Genomic DNA, 17,885 nt, shown 5'->3' with positions numbered 1-17,885 from the left:
GAGGACAAGTTTCAAGAGGGCCCAGCACATACTGCTAAATACTGCCAGTAATAAGCTAGTTTTAACTCAGAAAATAGACAGGATTTAACTTTGCAGTAAGCCAGTTCTAGAATTAGTTGGTCAATGAGTTGTTTACAATTGTGTTATTACAATTTAATGAATGAAGATAATTTTGCTCAGTCTTGGACTCCTGTGATTCAGGGACCATCTCTCTCGTAATATAGATCTAACTTCAAATATGCGAACTTGGATACTTGGAATTTATTGGAATTACTGTACAAATAAATAAAATAAAATTCTAAGGTTATGAATGGTCTGTGTGCAATGTGTATGCACATGTGTATATGTATACAAGAGTTGTGAGAGCCCAGTCCTTGGAAACTCTATGGTCATCAAGGAAGATATCCTACTGAAGAACGTATATTCTAATGTGAATGTTCAATCTATCCATACCAAGGTAATACTGTACATACTATACTAAACCAATATTGCAATTTCTACCACTATTAAACAGAGCTTGGAAATAATGGACAATTATTCCTTCTTGTGATATGACCATGGCAAAAACAATCTCATCTAACAACCACAAAAGATAAATAAAATTACTCTATTGTACTTTTAACTCCTTTATTTTAATATTTATTTTGCATATTTGTAAACTGTGTATACTGTAGGGTATTATGCATACAGCTGAGTACTATTTTTTTTTTTTTTTTTTTTTGCTATTTTTAAACATTTGGGTTTACTGAAGAATTAGCATTACTGTACACCCTTCCCCCACCCCATTAGTCTATTAAATCAAAGCTTTACTGCATTAAGCATCCATATACAGTACCATATTACTATACATATGTTATGAGTTTTGGTAATACAGTACTGTACATCATGTTTTATTATGATGTGGATGAGATGTCAAGTTTAACATGTCAACAAAATGAAGTGTATAAAGGTGTCCTTTACCTGTGGTACACTGCCATGTCTTACTGCATTACATAAGCCACCTTGGACCAATATCATGAGAATGCTTCATCAAATTCATGGCAAATATACATTTATAGTAGTGTACTTGAGTACTTGTCTAGGTTCAAGTGCTTTGCTTCTCTATAAATGTAATATACATCACCTATCAACTCAATGACTAAAAATATCTACACCATATTTGTATAATCTGCAATTTCTAGCTTGATTATAATCTTTGTACTCCTTTACTTAAATACATAATAGTCATTGTAACAGCTAATACGAAGAAACAAACGAGCATCTCCTTGTCTAGAGGCACCACTGAGCAATATTACTATTGATAAATTAGACACTTGTGTAACACTTGGGTGTCTTTGTTTTGGAAATGTTTTACCATTTAGTGGCTTCCTCAGTTCAATACAGAGAAGAATGGTTGAGGATCAGGAGTTTGAGGTAATCAGTCCCTCAGCCCTGAGTCAATGATCAGGCCATCAATCTTTTCAAGACTGATGGCGTGATCATATCGACTCAGGGCTGATGGACTTATTAGCTCAAACTCCTTCTGATCTTCAACCATTCTTCTCTATATTGGACTGAGGAAGCCACTGAATGGTGAAACATTTCCAAAACAAAGATACCTAAGTGTTATACAAGTGTCTAATCTATCAACTTGATTCTCTGAACCATTTATCTACAATATTACTATTGCTAACTCTCCTCTCAAGCACATTAATAACATTCTACTGCTCCATACTGCTTCATTACCACAACTTTTAAAGTCTGTAGTTACACTGTATCCATATTACTTAAAACTACAAAAAAGTACTTTACACCTGATCTAAGATTATCTATAAAATCTTTCCAAAACCACACTCTCCTAGCTACTACTGATGGTGTTGACCTGTGTCAGCTCGCAGTTATTAACACTTCTTGAAAACTTTAAATATTCAAACTTATTCCAAAAATATAAAAAACTACCAGTTGCTGGAATAATGAACCTTGTATACAGTATTTTCAATGGACAAAACAGTAGTAAAGTTTGTCTTGTACTTATAAAATGTAAGAAGGAAATAATACAGTATTGTAGTAAATATAATATATAAAACTTGGTTCTGTCTTGTATGAAGCCTTAAAATTAATTACACATGCTCTGAAAATATTTCACAACACAACTGATTCCACTTAAGTTAAAGATATCTTACAATAATGGTGAAAAGAAGTCATTTTGGGTATTCTGCATACAATGTAGCACTGGTCACACCAGAGCTCAAGAGCAACTGAATTCAGAAAGTGAATTCCATGGTTACATTGGTTGAGCTAACAGCACACTAGCATTAACTGGAGACTATTGCTATAGCAGGCATGAAATAGGAAAGTGTCCAAGATGCGACTTAATTTAGGCACTGGTGCTGGCATGGTGAACTGCCTAACTCACCGTAGCCATGGTGTCTTGTTCCTATGTTAGTATGAAAAACCAAATCAGAGGAAATAAAGTGAGATTAATCATTATAATGATACTAGATACACCAAGAATATAACTGGGGTTAAATAAAGGTATTAAATGTGGTTATTATGAATATGAGAAATGGGTTATAACAAAGTTTATTTCGACATAATATAGTGCATGACCAGAGGCAGATAAGACACAATAACATCTAAGATATCATTACTTTTCCCTAGGCAATTACATCAGTATCAAAGCCAATCATGCATGAGTGTACGTGTGTGCATTCACACAAGTGGAGTCTGAGACGATAATTTATTCAGGAATACAAGAGTACATCCATAGTAGCATCATTCATACATAAATCCCTGCCTTGTTGTATGTAAATACAACATATTTATACAACATAATATACACTAATTTTTTATACTGCAATGTTCATTTTCTAATATATGTCATTCTCTAACTGAATAACTTTCAAAAGCCAGTGCTAAATTATGAAACTGTCAGTACACCAGGATGATCGACAGCAATTATTATAATGTTTAGATAAACCACTGTAATTTACAAATACAAATGTGGTCAAAATCATGTATGATATGTAGTGAATTTGCATGATCTGGAACCTCAAAATGAATCTTGGCAAATATGATCAAGCTTTTCCCACATCCATTATTACTCGACATTATAATAACTGAAGTCCTACAAACATAAATTTAGCAAATATGCAAAGTTAACACTGCACCACTGTCATTAATGGTGGTATAGTAGTTATAGATAAGATTTTAAAACAAAGATGGAGATGGGTGCTAGGGATGTGAAGCATAAGTGTTACTGTACCAACTCTCTCCCACATACACTACAACTCTCTCCCACATACACCACAAATGTCTCCTACATACACTACAATTCTCTCCCACATACACTACAACTCTCTCCCACATACACTACAACTCTCTCCCACATACACCACAACTCTCTCCCACATACACCACAACTCTCTCCCATATACCACAACTCTCTCCCACATATGCTACAACTGTCTCCCACACACACTACAACTCTCCCACATACACAACTCTCTCCCACATACACCACAACTGCCTTCCATATACACTACAAGTGTCTCCCACATACACCACAAATGTCTCTCACATACACCACAACTCTCTCCCATGTATACCACAACTGTCTCTTACATATGCTACAACTGTCTCCCACATATGCTACAACTGTCTCTCACACACACTACAACTGCCTCCCACATACACTACAACTCTCTTCCATGTATACCACAACTGTCTCCCACATACACTACAACTGTCTCACATACACTACAACTCTCTCCCACATACACTACAAATGTCTCCCACATATGCTACAACTGTCTCCCACATACATTACAACTGTCTCCCACATACATTACAACTGTCTCCCACATACAACTGTCTCCCACATACAACTGTCTCCCACATACACTACAACATTTTCTCTAATACTTTAAATACCAGTACGTACTCTATATAAAAAACTTTTCAAACAATATACTCGTATAGTTGAATATATATTAAACCCCTGAAGTTATTAAGCTAAAAGCTGTTTTACATTTGGCAAAATTTTGATCAAATAAAAAAAAAAAGTGTTTAGAAACTTTCATCCCCAGAAAATTACCATTCAGTAGTATTACTCCAATAATCTTATGAAACAGTATTATTAATACAACACCAAATATTGGATTAGCGAGTCTGAACATTACTTGTTGTATACACTCTACCACTTACACCAATTCATTATAAACCCACAATATGGCAAAGAAATTTTAGACAGCATTTCTGTCTGAAACCTTTATCAAGAACAGATCAAAACAGTCTTAAATATTTCTCCTAATTGTGGGTTTATAGTAAATTGCTGCAGCCTGAGTAATGTGACTTAATGGTCATAACCAGTATAATATACTATACCTGCATCTCCCTCACACACCATGCACCTACACCATCAACTAAATGTTATCATGGGAATAATTAGTAGTGCTGTAACAGTTACTCTTTATAAGATACAGTGGTACTTCGGGATATGAACAGCTCCCAACTCAATCAATTATGTAAGTGTATTTATGTAAGTGCTTTTTTAAGTGTATTTTTGGGGGTCTGAAACAGATTAATCTAAGTTACATTATTCCTTATGGGAACAAATTCCTTCAGTATCAGCACTTGAACAGCCTTCTGGAATGAATTAGTTCGTATCCCAATGTACCACTGTATCATGATAAATTCTATTTAAAACAACATTTTCACCTAGTAATTCGTACCTTAAGATTCATAAGTCAACAAAACACAAAATAATCACACTTGAATATTTAGGTCAGTAGTATGCAATAATAAAAACATTAAATTTTGTTTGGTTCAATGCCTTTAATGCTCATAAAAAAACTATACACTTCACCTAATTCACTATTTGTTAACAGTACATAATGGTTAGAATAAATTCAGTATCTTTCCTTAAAAAAAAAAATAAAAAAGTGTAGTGTTTTAATTCCTAAAATGTAAATAATTACAGAATCTACAACAAATCTTCAGGCACATTAACAAATTCGTATTTGCACTAAATCTATTTAGCAGGAGTGAATGCTCAGTTTTATGTGATAGTTCTGTTTGCCTGATGCAAGTTTATTATGTAATAGTTCTACTCGATGCAAGATTATTATGTAATAGTTCTGCTTGATGGAAGATTAGCAATTAAATTTTTTTTTTTATAACCATGCAAGCACCAATCATATATCTTTCATTCCAGATAAGATACTGAGTTGGAGAGAATGAATAAGAACCTCGACAAAATAAAAATACTAGTTATAGGAGTAATGAATTATGAGGCAACCATTAACATTCCTTGTACTGTAAAAAAATATGATCATTTATAATTATATACGATTATAATATGTTGCATAACAAAGCTCAGTTACTGTATATACAGCAGCACAGTTAACATTTAACCCTTTCAGGGTTTCGGACGTACTAGTACGGCTTATGCACCCGTGTCCATGACGTACTAGTACGCATAAATTCTAGTGCCTTCAAATCTAGTGAGAGAAAGCTGGTAGGCCTACATATGAAAGAATGGGTCTATGTGGTCAGTGTGCACAGTATAAAAAAAAAATCCTACAGCACACAGTGCGTAATGAGAACAACAAAAAAAAAACTGACCGTGTTTTTGGAATAAAACAGCGACTTTGCACTGTATTTTCGTATGGTATTTATTGTTGTATTCTAGTTTTCTTGGTCTCATTTTATAGAATGGAAGACATATTACAGAAATTGAGATGATTTTGACTGGTTTTACAATGAAAAGTACCTTGAAATTGAGCTCAAAGTAGCAGAAATGTTCGATTTTTACCAAAGTTCAAAAGAAAAATCATGCTAAGCGTCCAATTCACATCAACTGGAGAGTCTAATGTTCTTTCACAAGTGCACCGATATTATTTATACCATTTCTAAACTAATGCAGTAGTCTGCATAACAGTAAATCTTATTTTTTTTTGTGAGAATAAAAATTCAAAGTGGAAAGCAAAAAAAAAATTTAAGAGGGTCCTGGGGACGTGACTAATGAACAGAGGAAATGTTATTTTAGTGCCAGGAATGTCTTTGTTTATTCTGGACCTTATTTGGAAATTGGCATCTTTTGAAATTTGTGTGAAATTGGCAAAATTGCTAAATTCTGACCACTGTATTGGATAGTTGAAATCCGTAAATTGGTGGTTTCTTGTACTCATTCGATAGAAAAAATGGAGTTCTAGCGAAAGTTACGATTTTTGTCGACTAGTACATTGGAATTGGCCGAGAATAGGGCTCAAAGTGGGCAAAATCGCCGATGCATAAACATCGTCGAGACTGCTAACTTTGCGAGAGCGTAATTCCTTAAGTTTTCCATCAAATTTCATACTTTTGGTGTCATTATGATCGTGAAAAGATTCTCTATCTTTTCATAAGAATAAAATAATTTGCTTTTTTTGAAATTTGGGGGACCCTGAGAACAAGTCTCTGAGAGGGCCTGTGGACCCTGAAAGGGTTAATAGTAAAAACAAAAAGACACGAATGCAGTATAATGTGATTCTTTATTGATAATGTTTTGCTCACACAGTGGACCTCATCAAGTAACAAACATTGTCAATTAAGGTCAGCGTATACTGCATTTGTCTCGCTTTGTCCATGTATCTACATTTAATACTAGTGCTTCTGTTAAAAAAATTATTATCTATTTAAGCAAAAGTAAGAGTAAGATAGAAGGTAACAGTTCACTGATACATCCTTGCTATATGACTAATCCCTTTAATTAAAGCTGACTAATTTATATCTTATAACTTCTGGTACAGTACAGTATTTTGGACACTCCTTATTATAATATATATATGTACTCTATATCTAATAAAATGTGCTTACATTTAGCTTATGAACACATCCTCATACAATTGTTTATGTCTTTTAAGTCTCTCATTAATTCCTATAGTGCCATAATAAAAAAATGCTAAATAGCTTTTAAGAACTTGCTTGTTGGAATAGGATTTAAAAATTGGGTAAAGAATTTGTCACAATTTAAATTAACTGGTCTTGTTGTAGATATTTGTGATGCTAGTTTGCAGAAAACCTATTACCTATGCTGGATATATTTAGTACTTTTAAATACTGTCCTCAAATTAACACATCCAATGTATCACAACAAGTTCTATTTTTTCTAGTTAGTAGTTACATAACTTGGTACTAAGTATCGCTATACAAGATGTAAAAGTTCTCAGTGTTGCACTAAAATATAAAACCTGAGAAGAGAAAAACCAGTCACAGAAAAGATCATTCAGAGAATCTGATCATAAGAACATAAGAAAGGAGGAACACTGCAGGAGGCCTGTTGGCCCATACTAGGCAGGTCCTTTACAATTCATCCCACTAACAAAACATTTGCCCAACCCAATTTTCAATGCCACCCAAGAAATAAGCTCTGATTTGAAAGTCCCACTCAAATCCAACCCCTCCCACTCATGTACTTATCCAACCTAAATTTGAAACTACCCAAAGTCCTAGCCTCAATAACCCAACTAGGTAGACTGTTCCACTCATCAACTACCCTATTTCCAAACCAATACTTTCCTATGTCCTTTCTAAATCTAAACTTATCTAATTTAAATCCATTACTGCGGGTTCTCTCTTGGAGAGATATCCTCAAGACCTTATTAATATCCCCTTTATTAATACCTATCTTCCACTTCTACACTTCGATCAGGTCTCCCCTCATTCTTCGTCTAACAAGTGAATGTAACTTAAGAGTCTTCAATCTTTCTTCATAAGGAAGATTTCTAATGCTATGTATTAATTTAGTCATCCTACGCTGAATGTTTTCTAACGAATTTATGTCCATTCTGTAATGTGGAGACCAGAACTGAGCTGCATAATCTAGGTGAGGCCTTACTAATGATGTATAAAGCTGCAGTATGACCTCTGGACTTCTGTTGCTTACACTTCTTGATATAAATCCCAGTAATCTATTTGCCTTATTACGTACGCATAGGCATTGCTGTCTTGGTTTAAGGTTGCTGCTCACCATAACCCCCAAATCCTTTTCGCAATCTGTATGGCTAAGTTCTACATCATTTAACTTATAAGTACTAGGGTTATGGGCACTCCCAAGCTTCAGAACTTGCATTTATCTACATTGAACTGCATCTGCCACTTTTCTGACCAAGAATAGAGTTTGTTTAAATCCTCCTGAAGTTCCATAACATCTACGTTTGAATCAATTATCCTACCTATCTTTGTGTCATCGGCGAATTTGCTCATATCACTAGTAATTCCCTCAAGATCATTGATATATATTATAAACAACAACGGGCCCAAGACTGATCCCTGTGGAACGCCACTTGTTACAGATCCCCACTCAGATTTAGCCCCATTTATGGACACTCTCTGCTTCCTGTCAGTGAGCCATGACTCGATCCACGAGAGCACTTTTCCCCCAATGCCATGAGCTGCCACTTTCTTTAACAGTCTATGGTGCGGAACTCTATCAAAAGCCTTACTAAAATTTTTTTTTTTTTATCACACTGGCCGATTCCCACCAAGGCAGGGTGGCCCGAAAAAGAAAAACTTTCACCATCATTCACTCCATCACTGTCTTGCCAGAAGGGTGCTTTACACTACAGATTTTTAAACTGCAACATTAACACCCCTCCTTCAGAGTGCAGGCACTGTACTTCCCATCTCCAGGACTCAAGTCCGGCCTGCCGGTTTCCCTGAACCCCTTCATAAATGTTACTTTGCTCACACTCCAACAGCACGTCAAGTATTGAAAACCATTCGTCTCCATTCACTCCTATCAAACACGCTCACGCACGCCTGATGGAAGTCCAAGCCCCTCCCACACAAAACCTCCTTTACCCCCTCCCTCCAACCTTTCCTAGGCCGACCCCTACCCGGCCTTCCTTCCACTACAGACTGATACACTCTTGAAGTCATTCTGTTTCGCTCCATTCTCTCTACATGTCCGAACCACCTCAACAACCCTTCCTCAGCCCTCTGGACAACAGTTTTGGTAATTCCGCACCTCCTCCTAACTTCCAAACTACGAATTCTCTGCATTATATTCACACCACACATTGCCCTCAGACATGACATCTCCACTGCCTTCAGCCTTCTCCTCGCTGCAACATTCATCACCCATGCTTCACACCCATATAAGAGTGTTGGTAAAACTATACTCTCATACATTCCCCTCTTTGCCTCCAAGGACAAAGTTCTTTGTCTCCACAGACTCCTAAGTGCACCACTCACCCTTTTCCCCTCATCAATTCTATGATTCACCTCATCCTTCATAGACCCATCCGCTGACACGTCCACTCCCAAATATCTGAATACATTCACCTCCTCCATACTCTCTCCCTCCAATCTGATATCCAATCTTTCATCACCTAATATTTTTGTTATCCTCATAACCTTACTCTTTCCTGTATTCACTTACTAAAATCTAAGTAAATAATATCAAATTCTTTATCGTGGTCAACAGCCTCAAAAGCTTTACTGAAGAAAGTTAATAAATTAGTTAGACAAGAACGGCCTCTTGTGAATCCATGCTGAGTATCATTAATCAAGCTATGCTTATCGAGATGGCTTCTTATAATCTCAGCTATAATTGACTAGTAATTTGCCTACAATTGAGGTCAGGCTTATTGGGCGGTAATTTGACGGTAACGACTTGTCCCGTGTTTTAAAAATAGGAATTACGTTAGCCATCTTCCACATATCAGACACTACACCTGTTTGAAGAGATAAATTAAAAATATTAGTTAATGGTTCAGAGAGTTCCATTTTGCATTCCTTAAGAACCCTTGAAAAAAACCTCATCAGGACACGGCGACTTATTTTGCTTCAGTCTGTATCTGCTTCACAACCATTTCACTAGTGACTCTGATGTTACATAATTTATCTTCTAACCCACTATAAAAATTAATTACTGGAATATTGTTAGTGTCTTCCTGTGTAAAAACAGAGAAAATAATTATTAAAAAATCGAGCACATTTCATTATCTTTGTCAGAAAGGTGCCCATAGGTATTTTTAAGGGGACCTATCTTATCTCTAACTTTTGTTCTATAGACCTGGAAAAAACTTTTTGGGTTAGTTTTAGAATCCCTAGCAACTTTAATTTCATAGTCCCTTTTAGCTTTTCTTATCCCCTTTTTTAATGTCCCTCTTAATGTCAATATACTGATTCATAAGATAACCCTCACCTCTTTTGATATGCCTATAAATTCCTTTTTTATGCCCTAGTAGATATTTGAGCCTATTATTCATCCATTTTGGGTCATTTCTATTTGATCTAATTTCTTTATATGGGATAAACGTTCTTTGAGCAGCATGTATAGTGTTCAGAGAACTGTCATATTGATAGCTCACTTCGTTACCCCAGTCAACAGATAAGTGTTCTCTAAGCCCATCGTAATCTGCTAAGCGAAAATCTGGGACTGTTACTGAGTTATCGCTACTATTGTACTTCCATTCAATGCTAAATGTAATTGATTTGTGGTCGCTAGCACCCAGTTCCTCTGAAATTTCTAAATTATTAACAAGGGATTCATTGTTTGCCAGAACTAAGTCAAGCAGGTTATTACCCCTTGTAGGTTCTGCCACAAACTGCTTCAAAAAACAATCCTGAACTACTTCTAAGTCGTATGATTCTAAATTCCCAGTCAAGAAATTCCAATCAATATGACTAAAGTGAATTTAGTGAATTTAGTTTACTAAACTCAATTCAGTGTACTTTAGTCAAAATTATCAAATTAGTCTAATCATGTGAACTGTGTAACACAAACTGGTACTGTACTTTTATCATTATCAAAATAGACAAAACCTGTGTAGGCAGCATATGCGCACTGTTACGCGCCCCTACTTCACTCCATTATATACAAAAATAAAAGGCCTGGTTAAAATAAGTTCTGTAATAATATATCGCGAACCACTTTATTACTAGCTAGATAAAGCAGGTTCGACTATATATTATCGGGTACGGTATGAATCATCAACAGTACTCTCATTGTTTTTTATTATATTGTACAGTGGACCCCCGCATAACGATTACCTCCAAATGTGACCAATTATGTAAGTGTATTTATGTAAGTGCGTTTGTACATGTATGTTTGGGGGTCTGAAATGGACTAATCTACTTCACAATATTCCTTATGGGAAAAAATTCGGTCAGTACTGGCACCTGAACATACTACTGGAATGAAAAAAGTTCGTTAACCGGGGGTCCACTGTATTATATTATATCTTTCCCCATGATTATTATAATTATAATATTATATTATTATTAGGTTAGGTATTACGAATGTGTAACCACTACTGTAGTGACCAATTGGTGGTTCTAGAATTGACGCCACGCGTCGCCTTCTGGCTGAGCTGAAGTCATATTATGGAGTAGTTGAGTGAGTCAGTCAGCTCCTAGCTCTGGCTCGGTACGGGTCTTCAACCCAAAGCTCCTAGCTTAAACTAAAACTTTATACCAAGTCTATTGTCTTGCCTTTGCCATTAGTTTCCTGAAGTCTGGTAATTCATGTCCCTTATGAAAGATAACTATTTCGTTACCCTAGACCTTTCTAAAAGAGTTAAATGGTGAGATTAGTAGATTATTAATTGAAATTATTGTATCATACTCTGTTAATGAGAATTTGAACGTAAGATTGGGTTCCTTGCTGTATAGTATTTCATTTATAATTGCTTGTGGTTATTTTAATTCACTAACCAAATACCAATGAAGCTAAACGATTGGTAATAAAATAAAACTAACAAAAAATGGAGTTATTTGTGCCCCTATTGTTACGGTGAAGATTAAGTCGTAACACGCACGTGTGCATGCACATGTGTGGCCAATGTTACAGGGTAAGACCATGAGTTAAATATTGGCACTCAGCAAGAATTTTGTGACTTCCTATAAGCCATAAACCTACATACATGCTTCAGGTGTGTGGGCTATATATATAATACAGTAATCCATGTCATATGTTCTTATTTATATTCAAACATCACTTTTTATGGCAAAAATAATTAAATTTTTAACTTCAGAAATGTTACGGAAGAATTATTAGTACTTCATGAAAATCAGTGATCACAGTTTTACTAATTCTAATTCTGCCATTGTCTGTTGTTTTTGCCCTGTCAATACTGTATATGAAAACAGTTGACAGTTTGGGCATTTTTTTTAACAAATTTCCTTCCTGCCAATCTTCCTCGTCCAGAGCATACACTTAATATAGTATACCTTCAAGTAATAAAACAGTAAAAAAAAAAACATACCACAGGCGGGATTTGAGACTCTGACTGTGGGTTCAAATCCCGCCCGTGGTATGGTTTGTTTGCAATCGTGTCATTACGATTTCGTGAGTCAAAATAAAATAGTAATTTTAGAATTTTTTCGAAGACGGTTCCTATTGAACTGTACTGCAAGTTCATGAATCCCCAGATGCTCTTATTTTCTCATATTTAATTTTGGTCATTTCCCTTTAAAATTTATTAATTCAAATTTAAGAGGAGTCTGAATATGAGACTGACAAAAACAGCTGCATTATTCTTGTGAAAATGCTGTCAATTTTCACATTGCTAAGTACGGTAAATTAAACCGTATATCGAAGGATAGGTAAGGCAAGAAGTTGAGTGTGCTTTAATAAGTATTTTAATTAATGCTATGAAATCTGAGCAACACATGACTGTAGCTTTATTAAGTAGCTGAGCTTTGTTTAACCCTGGAACGATCACTGTAATACAAACTTCAATTTCTGAATGTGCTAAACATCTATTAAATAAATACGTACATACAATACAGGAAAAATTCAACTCCTGAAAAAAATATTGTGCAAATACGCAGTCATAAACTGATGTGAAGCAGCACTTCACATCAGTTTATGAGGATGCTGTACTACCTGCTCAACTTTCCTACATATGTCTTAAATTTAGCAAATCAAAAACGAGCCTGTCTACAGATCGCCCTTACCTAATTCTGAATAGTACTTGCAGTCTTAATCCTCCAAAAAACATCTTTTTTTTTATGAGTGTTAGTAAATCTGTAGCTCACTTACAGTGTATCCTACAAGTGGCTCGGCAAGAGTATGTTACAAATGAGGGGTACCTGCTTAAACTACCGATACATCGAAGTTACAGTCAATTAGCTCCCATTTACACTACACTGATCTGTACTGCATTAGCACAAACTCCTGGTTTTTAGCTACACAACAAGAAAATCCGCTAAAAGGCTGAATGAAAACCCAATCACGAATGAGGTTATAAATTTTACAGAGAAGCCTACACACACTGTACAGTGTGGATAATGCTACAGTAAATGATATTGGCATCATTTCAGCAGGAAGGCTGAGTGAGATTCTAAAAAAAAAAAAAAGATTAAAATGGAAGTGCAGCACCCAAACATTGGCTGTCTGAGTTATATAATGCATCATCATCAATATTGCTCATAATGATATAGAATATCATGCAACTCTTTCAATGATTTTGTACAGTATTTTTAAACTAAATCTTTAACACCTGTTTCACAATGAGTGAAACAGGCATGATGAATATAAATATGTATGAAACAATATGTTAAAATTTGTTAATTCAAATTCAACAATTTAATTAATAGTGTATGGGTAAAAGAAAGATACTCAGGTGTGGTCTTTTATCATTTTCCAATAAAGGCTTAAAACGAAGTGTCTGTCTTACTCATTTTGCTGATAGTATCCCTCGTGTTCCATCCATAAGCATAACAATTGGTAAGATTTTATAAAAAATCAAGTAGACTAATTTCAGAACCAGATGTAATTTAATCTGGAACTTGTTAAATACATTCTTATACTATATACGTACTATATTCTATTTTCTGAGACATTGACGAGTTGCTTTATAAAACAATAAAGGAGGAGCAGGCAGATAACGTGGGTGATAAACCTTACCGACATCTGTTTATCAGGAAAAAGAAAACATGTATCAATAAAAAATAGTAAGAACAGAGAAACCAGACAGAAGCAAAATTATTAGTACAGTGAAGATAAAATTAAAATATGGGAGTTATCATACATGATTAAGGAAAAATTATTATAACAAACAAATTGTTAAACTGTTTAAATATAAATAGTCATGTTAAACATGGAGCAACATACTCTTTACAATACAATACTTACATGTCAAGGCACACATGATATAACAAATGTAATACCAGAACAAAGTGGTACCATGACAGTACAGCATGGCAGTTTCCATTAACGAACATGGACACTGGTCTAGTTCTAACATGAAATTAAAGGGCCGTTGCTTACAAAGATAGAGACTAGAAAAATTTTTAAAAGATAAACTAATATAAAATGCGAGAACAAAAGTCCTTCCACAGTAATAGTACCTGTGCTTTTCCTGTGACTGGTTTTGAGGGCTCTTCTATCCTCACAGCCTGGCCTGAGTCTGGGGTAATACATAGCACACTCCACACACTTTTGTGAATATGTATACTGCATAGTAAACTTCTCAGGACAGTAAATTATACTATGCAAAGGGTTAAAATAATAAACAAGACGAGCAGCAGCGATAATAAAATGCCCCATAATGAGCTAGAAACAAACAGCAAAACATATAAATATACAAGTACAATGCTACTATAATTATTTTTCTGAAAATCTCAAACCTTTTTATTGGACAATACAAAACCCTTAAAGTTACCCCATTCACCATTAATGGCTGGGCGTTATCACTAATTTTCTTAGGTCCCCATGGTGACTTATTTATGCAATATTAAAAAACACCCAAAAATGCGAAGAAATACGAAATAGTTTGCAGTGAAGTTCAGCGGAGTTTTGGACTGAGCAACAGCTGTGGGGAGACTGAGTATGGAGATGTTCGAGTACCAAGGTTCTACTGTATTTTGAAGTCACATTTATAAATTTTTAATCAAAGATAAAATAGAGCTATAAAGTATAAGAGGCCACTAGTGAGCTGACAAAATAATGTGTGTCAGCTTTGATTATAATTACATTTTTATCAGGGAAGCTTCATCAAGCTATAATATAACTTTATAAGAGAAATATGGTATACCAGTTAAAATAAAGGCTAAAGTTGCTTTATGTAAGTTGAAACCTATTAGCACATGTTTCAATTTATCTTGTGATATATAATATTAAATAAAAGTATACATGTAACTACAATTGTTGTGAATAAGTTACTAGCTTCTTTATAATATAATGTATGTGTACACTACACACTGAGGATAATCAACTGTCCTGCATAGCTGCTACAGTGCCCTCATAAAGGTACATAGTAAACTGTCTTTGTCACACGGTGCAGTGCTGGACTCCATACACAACACTAAGGGGGGATGATAAGACTCAGGTAGGTAGAAATCAGTAATGCTGATTAATGCACTATAGTCTATGAGAAGGGATTGAGAGCAGAGACTCAATTACTGCAAACACAATTTGGTGAATAGCCTCCACAACCACCACTCCCACCCTCCCCCATTCACACTACGGGCCATTTGAGATGCAGGAGTGTGTCATGGGTCATAGAATTCAGTTACAAATGCAGATGAGCAATAACGATGTTTAGAAGTGCTTTTCACTGTTGGCAGTGAGAAAGCAGACACCAGATATAGAACCCAATCCTCCATATAAGTTCAAGTGTACATATGACTGGTCATGACAAGAATTGAAGGAGATGGTGGGGAGGGGAACAAGAGCTATGGTTCGACCCCCTGCACAACAATAAGGTGAAATATACAATCACATTGTACGTGTACTAAGTAGAGCCAGAGGTATAAGCTCAACTTCTGGATAACACGTCTGGATGATTCATTTTATACTTGCACACGGACCAGTGTTCATGGCTGCTCCACAAATGAGATTCTCTCCCTTAAACAAACTCCTTAAAAGTCAAGAATGAAATTCATACTATAGTAGTATTACCTGGAGTTTACCTGGAGAGAGTTCCAGGGGTCAACGCCCCCGCGGCCCGGTCTGTGACCAGGCCTCCTGGTGGATCAGAGCCTGATCAACCAGGCTGTTGCTGCTGGCTGCACGCAAACCAACGTATGAGCCACAGCCCGGCTGATCCGGAACTGACTTTAGGTGCTTGTCCAGTGCCAGCTTGAAGACTGCCAGGGGTCTGTTGGTAATCCCCCTTATGTGTGCTGGGAGGCAGTTGAACAATCTCGGGCCCCTGACACTTATTGTATGGTCCCTTAACGTGCTAGTGACACCCCTGCTTTTCATTGGGGGGATGGTGCATCGTCTGCCAAGTCTTTTGCTTTCGTAGTGAGTGATTTTCGTGTGCAAGTTCGGTACTAGTCCCTCTAGGATTTTCCAGGTGTATATAATCATGTATCTCTCCCTCCTGCGTTCCAGGGAATACAGGTTTAGGAACCTCAGGCGCTCCCAATAATTGAGGTGTTTTATCTCCGTTATGCGCGCCGTGAAAGTTCTCTGTACATTTTCTAGGTCGGCAATTTCACCTGCCTTGAAAGGTGCTGTTAGTGTGCAGCAATATTCCAGCCTAGATAGAACAAGTGACCTGAAGAGTGTCATCATGGGCTTGGCCTCCCTAGTTTTGAATGTTCTCATTATCCATCCTGTCATTTTTCTAGCAGATGCGATTGATACAATGTTATGGTCCTTGAAGGTGAGATCCTCCGACATGATCACTCCCAGGTCCTTGACGTTGGTGTTTTGCTCTATTTTGTGGCCAGAATTTGTTTTGTACTCTGATGAAGATTTAATTTCTTCATGTTTACCATATCTGAGTAATTGAAATTTCTCATCGTTGAACTTCATATTGTTTTCTGCAGCCCACTGAAAGATTTGGTTGATGTCCGCCTGGAGCTTTGCAGTGTCTGCAATGGAAGACACTGTCATGCAGATTCGGGTGTCATCTGCAAAGGAAGACACGGTGCTGTGGCTGACATCCTTGTCTATGTCGGATATGAGGATGAGGAACAAGATGGGAGTGAGTACTGTGCCTTGTGGAACAGAGCTTTTCACCGTAGCTGCCTCGGACTTTACTCTGTTGATGACTACTCTCTGTGTTCTGTTAGTGAGGAAATTATAGATCCATCGACCGACTTTTCCTGTTATTCCTTTAGCACGCATTTTGTGCGCTATTACGCCATGGTCACACTTGTCGAAGGCTTTTGCAAAGTCTGTATATATTACATCTGCATTCTTTTTGTCTTCTAGTGCATTTAGGACCTTGTCGTAGTGATCCAATAGTTGAGACAGACAGGAGCGACCTGTTCTAAACCCATGTTGCCCTGGGTTGTGTAACTGATGGGTTTCTAGATGGGTGGTGATCTTGCTTCTTAGGACCCTTTCAAAGATTTTTATGATATGGGATGTTAGTGCTATTGGTCTGTAGTTCTTTGCTGTTGCTTTACTGCCCCCTTTGTGAAGTGGGGCTATGTCTGTTGTTTTTAGTAACTGTGGGACGACCCCCGTGTCCATGCTCCCTCTCCATAGGATGGAAAAGGCTCGTGATAGGGGCTTCTTGCAGTTCTTGATGAACACAGAGTTCCATGAGTCTGGCCCTGGGGCAGAGTGCATGGGCATGTCATTTATCGCCTGTTTGAAGTCATTTGGCGTCAGGATAACATCGGATAGGCATGTGTTAATCAAATTTTGTGGCTCTCTCATAAAAAATTCATTTTGATCTTCGACTCTCAGTCTGGTTAGCGGCTTGCTAAAAACTGAGTCATATTGGGACTTGAGTAGCTCACTCATTTCCTTGCTGTCATCTGTGTAGGACCCATCTTGTTTAAGTAGGGGCCCAATACTGGACGTTGTTCTCGATTTTGATTTGGCATAGGTGAAGAAATACTTTGGGTTTCTTTCGATTTCATTTATGGCTTTTAGTTCTTCCCGCGATTCTTGACTCCTAAAGGATTCTTTTAGCTTAAGTTCGATGCTTGCTATTTCTCTGACCAGT

General features: G+C 36.5%; 1 protein-coding gene across 7 annotated transcripts in view; it reads right to left on the bottom strand.

Annotated features, from left to right (window-relative positions):
• Window positions 1–17,885, bottom strand: part of LOC128686660 (synaptosomal-associated protein 25) — a 216,131-nt gene that overhangs the window by 57,804 nt on the left and 140,442 nt on the right. For 4 of the 7 annotated variants that reach the window (XM_070097238.1, XM_053773691.2, XM_053773708.2 and 1 more), the window contains exon 2: window positions 2,396–2,416. The exons of the other annotated variants lie outside the window; for them this stretch is intronic. In XM_070097238.1, the coding sequence (XP_069953339.1) occupies window positions 2,396–2,404 (9 nt within the window). In that variant the 5' untranslated portion in view covers window positions 2,405–2,416. The remainder of the gene's footprint in view (window positions 1–2,395; window positions 2,417–17,885) is intronic. 7 annotated transcript variants of the gene reach the window in all.

The sequence above is a fragment of the Cherax quadricarinatus genome, chromosome 1 (genome assembly GCF_038502225.1).
Source record: "Cherax quadricarinatus isolate ZL_2023a chromosome 1, ASM3850222v1, whole genome shotgun sequence".
Classification (NCBI taxonomy): domain Eukaryota; kingdom Metazoa; phylum Arthropoda; class Malacostraca; order Decapoda; family Parastacidae; genus Cherax; species Cherax quadricarinatus.
This window is presented reverse-complemented; position numbering and strand designations above follow the sequence as displayed.